We start from the raw sequence: 13673 nt of genomic DNA on the forward strand, positions 1-13673 counted from the left end.
TCGCGCAGCGTATCTTGGTCGTCGTCGTCGAGATGAGAGGATTGCATTGTTGTGCCGTACTGCTGCTGGTGGTTGGGGGGAACTCTACAGTCTGCTGTCACTGGTGGATTCGCGATAGGTAGCCTAGCGTGAATCGCCAAGCTCCAGATGCGTTGTTTCGTCATCGGAACTTGCCGCCCGGGGGAGGGGGCGGGAATGGGGAGGCTGGATTACGCACGCGAGGTGATTACACACGTCGTCACTCGTCCATTGCCGCTCAACCCACGAGCTTTTAAGCCATATCACCACCGCCCCCTCTTCGAGTGCTGCGATCTACATGTATCTCTGGGGAGGGCAAGGTGGAGGGCAGAGCAAGTTACGATGGGCTTCTGACGAGAGCCGGGTTGGAAAGTGGATATGGAAACGGAGCGTGTATAGGTATTGCTATGATCCAGAATGAAGGTCGCAAGCAATCAATGATTAAACAAAAAATAATTACCACCACCGCCGCCGCCGCCATCATCATTTCGTTCTAGTGAATGGCAAAGGTAATACACCAAGTGCTTCAAGGTAACTAACGCCCCTCGCCAGCCAGCAAGACAAGACAAGACAAGACAAAGCAAACACAAGCACAAAAAACCCAAGCCTGTAAAACCCCAATCATAAACGTAGAACAAAAGCATATGAAAGTGAAAAGAGCCGCCCCAGTATTCTTCACCAGATCTCAATACAATGTCACATCCTAGGTATGTAGAATTTACATCACATCATCATGCTGGACATCAGCGAGTTCTGCGCGTACGCCATGGGCTTGATGTTGGGATGCGGGACGGCATCGAACACGTTGTGCTGCAGCTTGTAGTCTGGGCCGATGTTGATGTACGCACCCTTGTTGCCCGAGGTGTCGACGTAGTTGGGCGCCGAGAAGACTATTCCCACCTGTATTAGCTGCTGCCGTGGAAAGGAATGACTGGATAGGTAGTCTTACCAGTGATACACCGTCCATCGTGCTCGACCTCGTATCCCTCCATGCGAACCTCATGGGATCGGATAATAGCCTCCAGGCCATTACGCTCACAGAACCTCTTGGTGACATCCGGGCCAAACTGGAGTCCGACTCCACGCTTACTTGGCCCTCTGCCAGGCATGGTCTGGGGATCCGTCCAGAGCATTTCCATCATCAAACCCTCCTGCCCTGGCTGCCTCTGCTTATGTCTGTCCAACGCCCGGACGTCATCCAGGGTAATCTCGTCATCCGAGAAGAGGCCTCCGTGCAGGACGAGGTACTTCGCGCCGATGAGGGTGGCGAGCGGGAGAGCGCTGAAGGACTCGGAGAAGAGTTTGAAGGTCCGCTCGTTGTACTTGGCCTTGCACTCGCCTTCGAAACCGTACACGCGGTTCATGTCGTCCGTTTCGTGGTTACCGCGGTTCAGGAAGAAGTTGGTTGGGTAGAGGAGCTTGTAGCTGTAGAGGAGCAGTGCGATCTCGGTCGACCATGAGCCGCGGTCTACGAAGTCGCCGTTGAAGAGGTATGCGTGTGTCTCGGAGGGGTAACCATTGCGGTTGAAGATCTCGAGGAGGTCGAAGTATTGTCCTTCGCCGCTGCGTCAGCTCATACCCACCACACAACACATACAACCCAACACAAGTGACAGTACCATGAGTATCTCCGCAGACGGTCATCTTCTTTCCCTGCTCAATCGTAACCTCGGGCATAGTCGGCTCATTATAGAAGACCTCCTTCGCCTTGATGATGATCTGGTAGACGTATTTCCTGTGAAGCTTTTTACCATCTTTAAAGCGCTGGATCATGTCCTCGACGAACTCCTTTGTCATCTCATTGCCCAGACGGACACCGTCGTAGTCCAGTTCCACCACTGGCCAGTTAGCCACACACACGTTCCCTCGAGCACACACGAAGAGCACGAACCCATGGAGTTCAAATCCAGTCCTTCGGCTGCGGACGGCGGATCACCAACTTCAATTGCCTTCATGAAAGATATTTTGCGGACGATCTTCTCGCACTCCTGCATCTTGAGTCTGGCATCCTTATCATGCGGCACTTTTCACCGTCAGCATCCGTCCCATCCCCCATCTCACACTCTCCAAGAGCCTCACCCTGTCTACACACCGCCCGGAAGTCCTTCAGCGCATCCGCGTACTTCATGACGGCCAAGTACGACACGGCACGGCGGTAGTAAGCCTTGATGTATTTAGGGTCGAGCTCGATAGCCTTGGATGCATCGGCAATCGCAAGGCCGAATTCCTCCAACTTGATGTGACTCTGCCAGATATAAGCACCCACCCACCACAGCCCGGGGAAGGGGAAGTAGGTACGTGAGCACGGTTGGAGTAGAATACAGCCACCGTGGGATCTAGCTCGATGGCTTTATCGTAGCAGTCAATTGCTTCCTGTCCGGGTTGTTAAGTCCGCGTCTCTCTCTTGCAGTGGGAGCAACGAAACATACCCGCCAGTCCTTCTTCGCGATAGCGGCATTTCCCTTGTTCTTCATCGCCACGGCATCTTCAGCAGCCGACATGATTGCTTCTGTACTAATATCCTATTGCTGGAAGAAGTTCGTGAAGGGGGATTGACGGTGGTGGGTGCTTGTTTGGTGGAAGCAAAGAAGCAGAAAGTTAACTCTAGGTATGGTGGATGGTGGGGTTTGGCTTAAGATGCGGCGGCGGCAAGCATTCTGGTTAGCGGGGCACGGGACCAAATTTCTTGTGGATTACTCTGCACGCGATCTACAACACTTGCTTCCTTTCCACCCAGCTTTTTACGCCTACCATACGTATTCCATGGAACAAATGAGACTTCATCATGTAAGGGCAATCGCTTACTGGCGTGATGTCATGTTTATTCCCTGAGCAGTTCACCGTTAACAGTTAACACTGATGGATAGTATGTAGACGGATGTCATGGCTTTTTTGTTTTCTTTTTTCACTTGGACGATCACATACAAGGCGTATATTATACACCTAGATTGAGGTTATAAAGACAACGCCATTAATTCCATTCGTTTAACCGACCAAGGCACCCTATGCGATAAAAAGTAGGTACAAGTACAAGTACAAGAATCATGAAATATAAAGCCCAGTCAATCCTCATCAAATAGCAGCATGAACGAAATGATCGTAAAGTCCACCCAACGCCAAAAACGCCCCAACAGAGAAGAAAGGAAGAAACTGTATGACATCTGATGGTCATTTATCGCATGGTAATAGCCGGAAAGAAGCGTCTTCCGACCCAGCCATAGGCGCCGATGAACTCTGCGGCAGATGTCAGCCAGTTGATCTCCAGACCCTCGGAAGCCGCAGGACAAACCTATGTCGATGTTCTTCTGATCCGGCGTGGCGAAGAACTTTGCGAGGATGTACCTTCCAGAGCTGCCTACACGTTAATATGTGCCATCGGAGGGTAGTGAGGGTTCACGTACATCGCCGGTTCGAAGTTGATTACGCATTTAGACTTCCTGTCCTTATGGCTGAAAATAGCATTCGGGTCCAGCAGCTGCGCCGGGGGTGGACGAGACTGATTGATCTGCTCATCCAGATTCACCCAAAGAGGCGACGCCGAAGGCGGACTGGCGGTCGTGCCGGTGCCTCTCGGCGGCAGTTGACCGGCTCCACGGTGGAACTGAGAGCCCCAAGCTATTGGGATCACCGGGCTGTACGGCTCCGTGTCTGCTTCATTGGACGGACCACTCGGGTCAGGGCCCAGAACGTAGGACTCGTCGTCACTGCTGTCGTCGCACTCGTCGTCGTCCGTCTCGTAGCGCACCGTGTAGCTTGTGCGGTGCAAGAGGTCGGCGTCCTCCATGGTCACAAAGATCATTCCGGCACGGACACTGTTCGGAATTGGTTACACATATTTTCTGGAGAAGAGGAGCAGGCAGCAAACACGTACGGAGAAGTGTAACCAGTAGAAGGTGCACGAATGACGAGTTTCTGCAGAGAAAAGCACTCGCCGTTGACATGGCGTAGGATCATGTTGCAGCGCGAGTTCTTTGTGCAATAAACTTGAAACACGCGCCATTGTCAGCCAAGTGCATGCTGTGCGTATATGGAAGGCTCAAAGTACCACTCGAATCGTCACGGAGCGCACATTCCGGGCTATAGTCTCCAGTGTATGTACGTCCATCATATCTACCACCATCACAGTACCTCAATTCCATAGGCAACTGTTCCATCTCAACCTGACCAGTCCGCTCAGTGCGACGGCGTTTGCTGGAAGGTTCATCTGATGAGGCCACCACGGGAGTAGAAACCGAAAGGTTGCTGGTAGCGATGTGGCGCGCGAGATTGAACAATGGGCGCCTATTAATTGGACTGCTATTACCGCCGCCGACGCCGCCGCCGCCGCCGCCGTTACTGTTGCTGTTGCCGGCACTGCCATTTCGAGATAGATCCCACGAGCGGCGGTATTCACCGTGACGGTTCTGGCGAGTAGCATTACGACGCATAAGGGCCGCAGTCATGACTCTAGACTGACCAGGCGAGGGCTGAACGTCCGCGCGGACATCGGAGAGTCGAATGCTGGAGTAGTCGGGTGGCGGTGGTTGGAGATTACTCTGTTTTCAGATCAGCTCACGGACTGAGAAAAGTGCGGGTGTTCTCAAAGGTAAAAGTTGTACCATGACTGCGAGATTGATGAATCCCTCGAGTGCAGGCACTGAGTCGGGGAAAGCGAGTTTCGAACGGTCTTGCGCAGAGGAAGTTTGAATGAAGGGTCAAGTGTAGGTATGTTGGCAGGAATGGGAATGCTTGACTGCCAGGTAGGAGTATGTAGGTTCGGGAACTGGAAGCTTCTTTGAAAAGTATGGGAGGAGCTTTGTTTCGATTGAAGCGACCGTGTTATACTGCCAAGTGGTCGGGTGGGTGTATGTATATGGCCCCAGGGAACTAATATGGAGACGGCAAGGGAAATATAGCAGAAGTTCCGCGGTGGTTGAGGGTCAGAGATACGGAGGCGTCTGCAGGTGGGATGAGCACGGGTGTACTAGTGGACTAGCGAAGATGCGGGTGCGGTCGCATAGCTATTCCATGTAAGCTGAAGTGCAGAGTAGATAACCGTGTGGAATATGTTTTTGAGTTGAGGTTTTGAAGGAGAGAGTGTTTGTTTGTTCGAGTTGTACAGAGAAGAATGAGGAGGAGGAGGAGGTAGAGGAGGAGACGGAGGTGGGCAGAGGGTGGAAGCTGCGCGCAATTGCTTTGTATTCCGACAGTCGACCTCTCAACGGCTGCCAGGACTACTAGTAAACCCGAATGCCGAGATGCGGCAGTAGCCAAGCCACAGCGGCGATGCACATGCAAGCCACCGCTACACAGAAGACTGCCGCCACAACCTACAATTACACCATCCACCTCAAACCATCCATCTCAAACCATTCACCTCGAACCATCAATATGGTTCACGCTGTGTATCCCAGCCTCCGCCGCTGTTGGGCCCTGTTGCTGTCAGAGACGTCGTGTCCCCGAGGAGCGAGCAAGGATGGAAATAAAGGCAGAGAGTGAGTTGACATAGTAGGGATGTACTCTGTAGCCTTCTCGTCAGGTGTCAAAGGCCCACGCTCACCTATACCGATGCCACATTCACATGTCCATTGCCTCGAAGGCTCTTCGATCCGATTTGAATGTCATTTCCGTTTCGGACATCTTGGAGTGTCTGGTCGAAGGCAATTCGTCAATATCAACGCCGCAAACAGACACCCTCTTCGCCGCATTGTGGATTCTGCTGAACAACACTGAGAAAATCTGTGCGGCCGCCTCCCTTTCGCGGATGCCTGCGGCAGAGCTTACATGTATCCCCCTACCGCTCCCGCTGCCGCGCTTGATAGCATTACCGGTAGAGTAATGCTGTCCGGCTCAGGAATGTGTCGGCGTTAAACATTGCGGCATTACGGGTATGCGTGCGTATAGAGTTCTCTTTCGGGAATGAAAAAAACATCCTCGTTGCTAGGATGCCTGGTCGGTATACAATGGGATAAGAATCGGCAGCAAAAGGAGACAGTTGGTGCGAATATTGATGCTTCTTTGCCAGTCTTTGACGGACAGCGCTCGTGTTTTCCTGGGGGATGGAAACCGGGCCCCCACCTCCACTGTGGATTTTACTGTGCCGTGATCTTCCGTGTTTTGAACCCGCTGTAATCCACTTCCTCCTCAAGATCTTTCTCCGAATCCTAAATTCTCCAGGCAATAAACAGCACCTTTCAAACGCATTGCAATTTGTGGAATGGAAGCACCCAGAACCGCGATGCGCTCCGATTGGCTCACTCGGGCAAGCCGCATCAAGCTCTCTGATTGGGCGTTAGTGATGGCCATAGCTCCATCGTGTTGCAACTTTCTTTTGAGCTCTCGTGAAAGTAGTTCCACAACCCACCTCATTCCCCACCACCAATAGAGAGAGATACGACGATGGAGCCGGCAACCTTCAAAATCGACGAGATGGTTCCCCTAGTGGACCTTAACGAGCCCGCTGGCGCGACGGTGGCTGCAATGGTTACGTCGTCGACTATCTCCGCTGGTATGTAAAACTAAGACAAAAAAACAACTCTACGCGTAATGCTTGTGCTCTGACGCGACGCGATGCGATGAACAGATGAGGTTGCGCTCTATGATCGACAGATCAGACTGTGGGGCATGGAGGCACAGGAGAGGTATATCCCTTCTTCCGAAAGCAATTCGGAGCAGGAAACCTAACTGTATAGAATGCGCAATGCCAACGTCCTCATCATCACCATGCGTGCCCTAGCAAACGAGGTTGCAAAGAACTTAGTTTTGGCTGGAATAGGCTCCTTGACAGTCCTCGATTCGGAAGATGTTGTGGAGGATGATTTGGGTGCGCAGTTCTTCGTGTCGGAGGAGCACGTTGGAATTAACGTATGTTTGTGGAGCCTACTTCCCCTAGATGAAGCCGTATACTGATGATACGATGATTCTTTAGAGAGCGATAGCTGCTGTTCCAACCATCCAGAAATTGAATCCTCGCGTTCGCGTGTACGCCGATGCCGGCAAGCTCCACGACAAACCGACGGAGTACTTCAACGATTTCGACATCGTGATTGCTACGGAATTGGGTTTCAACGATATGGTCAGTCGTCTGCGCACCAGAGGAAATGAGACAACTGGTTGATGGAGATTAGCATCTGATCAATGAAGCCACCCGCAAGTGGGGCATCCGTTTCTACGCTGCCGCAACTTACGGTCTTTACGGCTTCGTCTTTGCAGATCTGATCAGACACCAGTTCGTCCTGAAGCGTGTCAAGGCCAACAAACTCACGCAGTGTGGCAAGGAGACCCGTACGCGCAGCGTCGTCTCGACCACGGAAACGAAGGAAGGCGCTACCGACTATGAGTTCGTCACGAAGGAGGAAATCTACTGCACATTGTCCGAAGCGGTGGCGTCCCGCCTCGAAAAGTCGTGGCGCCCCAAAAAACGCCATCAAGTCGGCTCCGTCCTGCCGGGTATCTTGGGGCTGTGGAAGTTTCAGCAGGAGTTCGGAAGACTGCCGGAATCCACAAAGGAGGATTACAAACAGTTCACCAAGTTGATGATCGAGACGGGCCAGGCGCTGGAAATGCCCCAGGAACTCGTCAGAGCGGACTTCATCAGGTCAGATCTATCCCCCAACCGCTGCGGCCGCCGGACATGCTAACCCGCCGTAGACAATTCGTTGGCAACGTGTCGGCCGAGCTCTCCCCCGTTGCGGCCGTGCTCGGTGGTATCCTCGCGCAGGACGCCATCAACGTCTTGGGTAAGATGGAGCAGCCGATCCAGAATCTCTTGCTTTTCGACGGCGACACCAGCGAGGCGCCCATCATCGTGTTGGCCCCACAAGAGGATTAACTTGACGTTTGGTAGGGGAGGTATCTGGGTTGGAATTTACACACTTTACATGGCGCATCGTTCTTAGACGGATAACTACGGTTGTATACTATACTTTACTTGCTTTGAGGGAGATTTCATTTCATGGGGATCACTGTCTTTTCGTATTCCATACCATTTTCTGCCATTCTAATAGTTTACACTGTTTGGTGAATCATGTTTCGGTGTTGGCTCGAACAAGGGTTGACGCCACACACCCGCCACAACACGGGCTAGATTCGGAAGCCGCAAGTAATTTCGATTCTGTGATTGGGCGTCGGATACATCCTCGGTTGTTGGTACCGTCATTCCGACCGACGACGGCTAGTGGGCGGAACAATAAACTATTGGCACCGCAGTCTAGCACTTTGAACTCACAAGACCACCATTCACCACCGGCACTTCCACTTCTTGACGAAGTTTCTCCCGTTCACCTCCGTGCTTTAAACAACAGCCTTTCTGGAGTCCACTCTCGCAACGAAAACTACAGTCATGTCGCTCTTCCGTACCGCCGCCCCGCGCTTCATCTCCAAGCCGCTCCTCGCTGGCCCCCGCGTCGCTACTTTCCACACCTCCAAGAAGCTGCAGATTCTGCCCGTCGGGCCTCGTACGCTCCTCCGTTCCCCACATTATTTCAGTTACAGCAGCTAACCTCCCAGCAGAAGTGATAGATGGCACCAGTACGTCCCGGTCCCCTCGGCCTCTCCACCTCCACCTCCTCCGCCACCACCACGGCACGTGCTGACGCGAACAAACACAAATAGTCAACGACCCCACACCGATTCCGGAGACGAGCCCCTCGCACGGTAGCTACCACTGGTCATTCGAGCGCCTGGTTTCGCTCGGTCTCGTACCGCTCACCATCGCGCCGTTCGCCGCCGGCTCGATGCATCCCATTGCCGACGCCGTCTTGGGTGCGACGATAGTCATGCATTCACACATCGGCTTCCAGTATGCTCCTTCAAGTTGCGCGGGGGAGGGAGAGAGCGAGTGTAGCTGACGACAGTAGGTCGTGTGTAATCGACTACTTCCCCAAGCGCAAATACCCCAAGTCCCTCAAGACCGCCAAGTGGACGCTCAACGCTGCCACCGTGCTGGTGCTCTACGGCCTGTACGAGTTCGAGACTAATGATGTGGGTATCACCGAGGGTGTCAAGAAGATCTGGACGGCTTGAGCGCGAGGTGAAGGGCAGAAGGGAGTGTATCTTTAGTTTTTCTTGCACGCGTCTGCTTGCTGGGTTCGGCTGGGTGATTGGGGTTCAGAAAAGTCAAGGCTTATTTCAAAGCTTTTCATTTCGTGAAACCAGGCTGTGGACTGTGAATTGAATTGAACGGGCATCAATCCAACTTCAGTGGCTCCGATAGCGAGTGACAAATAGTGATATCCACGAGCTCCGTATCATCTCCAAAAACCACCGACTTCCAGCCCACATACTGATGAAGCTGCAGTTATTCCGCGTGCGCTGTTTATTGTGATATTGGCGGAGTTGTGGCGAGTTGCGGCCACCGCGGCCATCTGCCATATCGAGATGACCGGACCCCATGTTGCATGGGCCAGCTCGCCATGTGGCCGACGTACGATACGACCGGCATCTCACTAACCCCATAACTACCTGTGCACCTCTCACCTCCGTGCTCGACACCACAGCTCCCACATCCACCATCACCACCGCTACCACCACCACCACCACCACCACCACTAACCGCCGCCGCCCCTGTGCAACGAACCTCGTCATACCTATACCCGCAATCCGACGAAACACACGGAACACGTACAGACCGGCTCCACGGCCACGCACCTCCTCGCCCGCCATGATCTCTGGCGTCCTCTTCTTCAATCAAAAGGGCGAGAATCTCATCTTCCGGCAATTCCGCAACGACTGTCAGCCATTCCTCCCTCCTATTTCCTCCCCCGTCCATCCATCCCCCCTAGCTCACACACACCCCCCTCCCAGGCCGCCCGCGCCTCTCCGACGTCTTCCGCATCCAGGTGATCTCGAATGCGCAAGTGCGCTCGCCCATCCTCACACTCGGCTCAACCACCTTCTCGCACGTCAAGCACGAGAACATCTACCTCGTGGCCGTTACTAAGAGCAATGCCAATGCAGCGCTGGTGTTCGAGTTCCTGTACCGCCTCATCACGCTGGGGAAGAGCTACTTTGGGAAGTTTGACGAGGAGGCGGTGAAAAATAATTTCGTGCTGATATATGAGCTTCTCGATGGTGAGTGCACCAGATTGGCGGATATGGAGGAGGAGGAGGAGCAAGAGGGGAGGGCTGACAGAGTGGATGACAGAGATCCTCGACTTCGGCTACCCCCAGAACACGGAAACCGACACGTTAAAAATGTACATCACGACGGAGGGTGTGAAGTCCGAGCGGAACGTCGTTGAGGACTCGACCAAGATCACGATGCAAGCGACGGGAGCGCTCTCCTGGCGGCGCGCCGACGTCAAATACCGCAAGAACGAGGCGTTCGTGGACGTGATCGAGGACGTGAACCTGCTGATGTCGGCGGGCGGCACGGTGCTGCGCGCCGACGTCAGCGGCCAGATCGTAATGCGCGCGTACCTCTCCGGCACTCCGGAGTGCAAATTCGGGCTGAACGACCGGCTGCTGCTCGATGGCGGCGAGCCGCAGCAGGGCGGGAACAAGACGGGGAGCGTGGGCACGGCGAAGACAACCACCCGTGCGGCGGCCGGCTCCGTCACCCTCGAGGACTGCCAGTTCCACCAGTGCGTCAAGCTCGGGAAGTTCGATACCGATCGGATCATCAGTTTTGTCCCGCCCGACGGAGAGTTCGAGCTCATGCGCTACCGCGCGACAGAGAACGTCAACCTCCCGTTCCGCGTCCACGCCATCGTCAACGAGATCGGAAAGACAAAGGTCGAGTACCAAGTTGCCATCCGCGCAAACTACGGGACGAAGCTCTTCGCTACCAACGTCGTCGTCCGCGTGCCTACCCCGCTCAACACCGCCGGCATCCAGACGCGCACTTCCCAGGGAAAGGCGAAGTACGAGCCGTCGGAGAACTACATAGTCTGGAAGTAATTCGTCCCCTTCTTCCTCCTCCTCATGCCCCCCCTTTTCACTCCAGCTAACATCACAGAATCCCCCGCTTCACCGGCCAATCCGAATACGTCCTCAGCGCGGACGCGACACTGACCTCGATGACGAACCAGAAGGCATGGTCTCGACCACCACTAAACCTAAGCTTCAGCCTGTTGATGTTTACATCCTCGGGACTGCTCGTGCGGTACCTAAAGGTGTTTGAGAAGAGCAACTATTCCTCCGTAAAGTGGGTGAGGTATATGACAAGAGCTGGGAGCTACGAAATCCGGTTCTAGTGGAGGGGCGGAGGGGCAGAGGGGTGGAGGGGTGGAGGGGTTTCTGTTCTGCTCTGGGTGCGTGCGTGCATGTGTATTTTGTGGACATACGATCTTTGTAACTACTACATCCTACTCGGCTACTTGGCTACGAGATGGAGGGAGGGAGGGAAGGGAAGGAAGGGAAGGGAGGGAAGCGTGCGGGCGTTGGATGTTTCTGGTTCTTGTCTTTGGTGGTCTTTTTGGAGTGAATATGATACACTAATTGGAAGTTTACGAATGATCATCTTCGACCGTCTAATAAGTATCATATATCGTACTCATACACCCCCCTCAATCCCACCGATCATCCCAATAAAAGCAAACAAAATCCAACGCCTGTAATGCCCACCCCGTCAAGATTATCATACCCTCCCACATCCGTTAAAAAGAAATACAATTAGTTAAAAAAAGATTCAAATTGAAGCTCATCACCCCCGCCCCCCGCTATACGTCCTCGAAATCGACCTCCTCGTCACTATCCTCCTCTTTCACCACCTCCACCTTCTTCTCCGGCTCCTCAGTCTTGACCCTCTTTCCGAGGGGCTGCTCATCCTCCTCGCTCTCACCATTATTGGCGGGGGTGCCAGTGGCCGTGGCGGCATTGGTGGCGGGAGCGCTGACAATATCCAGGTCCTCAAACTCCTCGTCCTCGTCCTCGTCGCCGTCGTCGCTGTCGTCGTCTTCCAGCTCGTCGGCCTCCTCCTGCGCCTTCTGGGCGGCCAGGGCGGCGTAGTATTGTGCGATTGCTTGGTGATGTTAGTAGGTGTAGCTCACTGGGAGAAAAAGGGAGAAGTGGTGGGTTCCTACCATCGCCGCCACTACCTTCCTCTTGCACGTCCCGCTTCTCCTCCGCCTCCGCCTCCTTGCGCGCAAGGCCAATGCCGTCGCGCTCCCGCGCCGCCCGCTCCCCGGCCTCCTTGATCCCCGCGTTCGTGATCTGGCCGGGAATAACAGTGCTCTGCGTGTGCCACACCGGCAGCGCGTTCTTCTCCGCCTGCTGCTGTTTCCTGAGCTGCTCCGCGCGCAGTTCATCGGCGGTCTTCTCGCTGGAGCTAGTGATCGAGATCTCAATAGCCTGCTGCTGTGCGGGCCGTCCAGCGCCGCCCTTGCCACCATTAACGGGGACGAACTGGGCACTTGACAGCGAGTTCTTATCGCGGGGTACGGGGACGGAGTTGGCAATGGCGTTGTCAAAGTCGTTCAGTGGGATCTGCACAGTGTCGACTTCGCGGAGGAAGCGCTCGATCTTCTCGATCTGTCTATTCATACGCTGGATCTTCTCGTGGCCCAGCTTAGTTTCCGTCGACTCCTCGTCGTCGACGAGCGCGTTGCTGCATCGGTCGCACAGGAATAGCCCCGCCTCGTCGAATTCCAGCGTGACTGCGTCTAAAAGCGCGAACCGCTTGCTGCAGTGCGGACATACGTACCCTTTCGTCTCTGCCCCGTTGTTGACGCTGCGACGTACTAGTTCGGCGAGCTTGTACACCCGGTACTTGATCCCGTCGATCGTGCTGCGGAACTCGATGTAGTAGTACGTTCGGTTGACCGGTCGCTGCTGCCCATCTTTCTGTTCGGGGCGCGAGTGACTGCCCCAACACCCAACAACCAGAGTCAGCCGCATAGCTAGCACGGAGGAGAGGGAGGGACGGGGAGGGGGGAACGTACACGGCTAGCATACGGTCCTCCTTAAGCTTTCCGCACAGCTTGTGGACGTCTTTGGTCACGAGGCCGAGAAGCTTCGCCAGCTCGTCGTCGCGCAGCGCGTTGTGGACCATTAGCGCATCGAGAACGAGGATGTGGCGCGTGTCGTAGAACGCCCGGGCGACGGTCTTGACGAGGGATTTCGCTATGTCGAGGGACATCGTTGGTGTCGGCGTGGGGGGTGCAGGGTGGAGGGTGGAGGAGGATTGTAAATGGGGGAGATGGGGGAGGAGCGCTCTGGTAGGTGTTTTGAGTTGGACGTGAACGTGGAGAGCTGGAAGTCGATGTTTGAGGTGGAGGGGACGTGTAGAGTTGAGACACGCGCTTAAAGAGATGGCATCGAACTACTCTACAGAGCACACGTGTTCTGGCGATTGCTCAAACGTAGTCGCGCGAGAGTGAATCACACCTAGAGTGAATCAAGCCTCGAAGTGAATCAGAGCACGCTGAATCGCCCACCACCACCAAACTCAATCGAGATGAGAATTCTGTGCTATTCCTTAAGCCTCGAGTTCCGGCCCGCTTCCAAGTCCTAGCGCACTTCCGGTGCGATGCCAAAGAACTCAGGCTTAAGAACTTCCAAGTTTCACCACTTCCACCATTGATGCCGCAAAACCGCAAAGGCACCCCAGATTCATGGTTCTGAGAAAAGGCCGTATGTATGCACATGTAGAGACCACCCTCTAAGACTCTCCTCCTCAGCTTCCTCCCCAGCAACCGTTAAAACTATAAAACCACAAGGAAAGCTCAGTTCCTACC

General features: G+C 54.3%; 6 protein-coding genes across 6 annotated transcripts; 3 read left to right on the plus strand and 3 right to left on the minus strand.

The window, feature by feature from the left end:
- Window positions 1–441: 441 nt before the first annotated feature.
- BZA05DRAFT_370605 (Metallo-dependent phosphatase-like protein) lies at window positions 442–2655 on the minus strand. Its single transcript, XM_051481656.1, has 7 exons — window positions 2448–2655; window positions 2317–2391; window positions 2098–2263; window positions 1910–2041; window positions 1638–1856; window positions 968–1573; window positions 442–908 (listed from the first exon to the last, which is right to left on the minus strand). Exons 1-7 carry the CDS (start codon window positions 2517–2519, stop codon window positions 742–744), a joined length of 1437 nt encoding a protein of 478 aa, XP_051341042.1. The 5' UTR covers window positions 2520–2655; the 3' UTR covers window positions 442–741.
- Window positions 2656–2961: 306 nt separating this feature from the next.
- On the minus strand, window positions 2962–4800 carry BZA05DRAFT_245728 (uncharacterized protein). Its single transcript, XM_051479961.1, has 6 exons — window positions 4617–4800; window positions 4064–4553; window positions 3890–4001; window positions 3420–3830; window positions 3308–3369; window positions 2962–3252 (listed from the first exon to the last, which is right to left on the minus strand). Exons 1-6 carry the CDS (start codon window positions 4617–4619, stop codon window positions 3191–3193), a joined length of 1140 nt encoding a protein of 379 aa, XP_051341043.1. The 5' UTR covers window positions 4620–4800; the 3' UTR covers window positions 2962–3190.
- A 1445-nt stretch (window positions 4801–6245) lies between these two features.
- Window positions 6246–8067, plus strand: BZA05DRAFT_392030 (uncharacterized protein). The gene is made up of 6 exons (XM_051483043.1): window positions 6246–6505; window positions 6581–6638; window positions 6690–6861; window positions 6926–7072; window positions 7125–7594; window positions 7648–8067. Exons 1-6 carry the CDS (start codon window positions 6397–6399, stop codon window positions 7826–7828), a joined length of 1137 nt encoding a protein of 378 aa, XP_051341044.1. The 5' UTR covers window positions 6246–6396; the 3' UTR covers window positions 7829–8067.
- A 66-nt stretch (window positions 8068–8133) lies between these two features.
- Window positions 8134–9238, plus strand: BZA05DRAFT_392033 (CybS-domain-containing protein). The gene is made up of 4 exons (XM_051483044.1): window positions 8134–8453; window positions 8509–8526; window positions 8611–8797; window positions 8856–9238. The coding sequence occupies exons 1-4, from the start codon at window positions 8339–8341 to the stop codon at window positions 9019–9021; spliced, it is 486 nt and encodes a 161-aa protein (XP_051341045.1). The 5' UTR covers window positions 8134–8338; the 3' UTR covers window positions 9022–9238.
- Window positions 9239–9472: 234 nt separating this feature from the next.
- On the plus strand, window positions 9473–11229 carry BZA05DRAFT_392035 (Mu homology domain-containing protein). The gene is made up of 4 exons (XM_051483045.1): window positions 9473–9728; window positions 9802–10068; window positions 10142–10892; window positions 10955–11229. The coding sequence occupies exons 1-4, from the start codon at window positions 9659–9661 to the stop codon at window positions 11190–11192; spliced, it is 1326 nt and encodes a 441-aa protein (XP_051341046.1). The 5' UTR covers window positions 9473–9658; the 3' UTR covers window positions 11193–11229.
- Window positions 11230–11447: 218 nt separating this feature from the next.
- On the minus strand, window positions 11448–13238 carry BZA05DRAFT_392040 (uncharacterized protein). The gene is made up of 3 exons (XM_051483046.1): window positions 12879–13238; window positions 12021–12799; window positions 11448–11959 (listed from the first exon to the last, which is right to left on the minus strand). Exons 1-3 carry the CDS (start codon window positions 13073–13075, stop codon window positions 11658–11660), a joined length of 1278 nt encoding a protein of 425 aa, XP_051341047.1. The 5' UTR covers window positions 13076–13238; the 3' UTR covers window positions 11448–11657.
- Between the last annotated feature and the right edge of the window lie 435 nt (window positions 13239–13673).

The sequence above is a fragment of the Tricharina praecox genome (genome assembly GCF_024521635.1).
Source record: "Tricharina praecox strain CBS 144465 chromosome Unknown BZA05scaffold_7, whole genome shotgun sequence".
Lineage (NCBI taxonomy): Eukaryota > Fungi > Ascomycota > Pezizomycetes > Pezizales > Pyronemataceae > Tricharina > Tricharina praecox.

Excerpts from the sequence above, each read along its gene's own strand:
- BZA05DRAFT_392035 (XM_051483045.1), top strand. The coding sequence starts at position 9,659 with ATGATCTCTGGCGTCCTCTTCTTCAATCAAAAGGGCGAGAATCTCATC. Across the intron at positions 9,729-9,801 it reads CCGGCAATTCCGCAACGACT|GCCGCCCGCGCCTCTCCGAC; the intron begins GTCAGCCATTCC and ends CCCCCCTCCCAG. Across the intron at positions 10,069-10,141 it reads GATATATGAGCTTCTCGATG|AGATCCTCGACTTCGGCTAC; the intron begins GTGAGTGCACCA and ends AGTGGATGACAG.
- BZA05DRAFT_392030 (XM_051483043.1), top strand. The coding sequence starts at position 6,397 with ATGGAGCCGGCAACCTTCAAAATCGACGAGATGGTTCCCCTAGTGGAC. Across the intron at positions 6,639-6,689 it reads GGCATGGAGGCACAGGAGAG|AATGCGCAATGCCAACGTCC; the intron begins GTATATCCCTTC and ends CTAACTGTATAG. Across the intron at positions 7,073-7,124 it reads AATTGGGTTTCAACGATATG|CATCTGATCAATGAAGCCAC; the intron begins GTCAGTCGTCTG and ends GATGGAGATTAG.
- BZA05DRAFT_370605 (XM_051481656.1), bottom strand. The coding sequence starts at position 2,519 with ATGTCGGCTGCTGAAGATGCCGTGGCGATGAAGAACAAGGGAAATGCC. Across the intron at positions 2,264-2,316 it reads TCTACTCCAACCGTGCTCAC|AGTCACATCAAGTTGGAGGA; the intron begins GTACCTACTTCC and ends TATATCTGGCAG. Across the intron at positions 1,857-1,909 it reads ACTGGATTTGAACTCCATGG|TGGTGGAACTGGACTACGAC; the intron begins GTTCGTGCTCTT and ends CTAACTGGCCAG.
- BZA05DRAFT_392040 (XM_051483046.1), bottom strand. The coding sequence starts at position 13,075 with ATGTCCCTCGACATAGCGAAATCCCTCGTCAAGACCGTCGCCCGGGCG. Across the intron at positions 12,800-12,878 it reads GAGGACCGTATGCTAGCCGT|TCACTCGCGCCCCGAACAGA; the intron begins GTACGTTCCCCC and ends GTGTTGGGGCAG. Across the intron at positions 11,960-12,020 it reads GGAAGGTAGTGGCGGCGATG|CAATCGCACAATACTACGCC; the intron begins GTAGGAACCCAC and ends AACATCACCAAG.
- BZA05DRAFT_245728 (XM_051479961.1), bottom strand. Across the intron at positions 4,002-4,063 it reads GCTCCGTGACGATTCGAGTG|TTTATTGCACAAAGAACTCG; the intron begins GTACTTTGAGCC and ends GCGTGTTTCAAG. Across the intron at positions 3,253-3,307 it reads TCAGAAGAACATCGACATAG|AGTTCATCGGCGCCTATGGC; the intron begins GTTTGTCCTGCG and ends CATCTGCCGCAG.
- BZA05DRAFT_392033 (XM_051483044.1), top strand. The coding sequence starts at position 8,339 with ATGTCGCTCTTCCGTACCGCCGCCCCGCGCTTCATCTCCAAGCCGCTC. Across the intron at positions 8,798-8,855 it reads CATTCACACATCGGCTTCCA|GTCGTGTGTAATCGACTACT; the intron begins GTATGCTCCTTC and ends TGACGACAGTAG.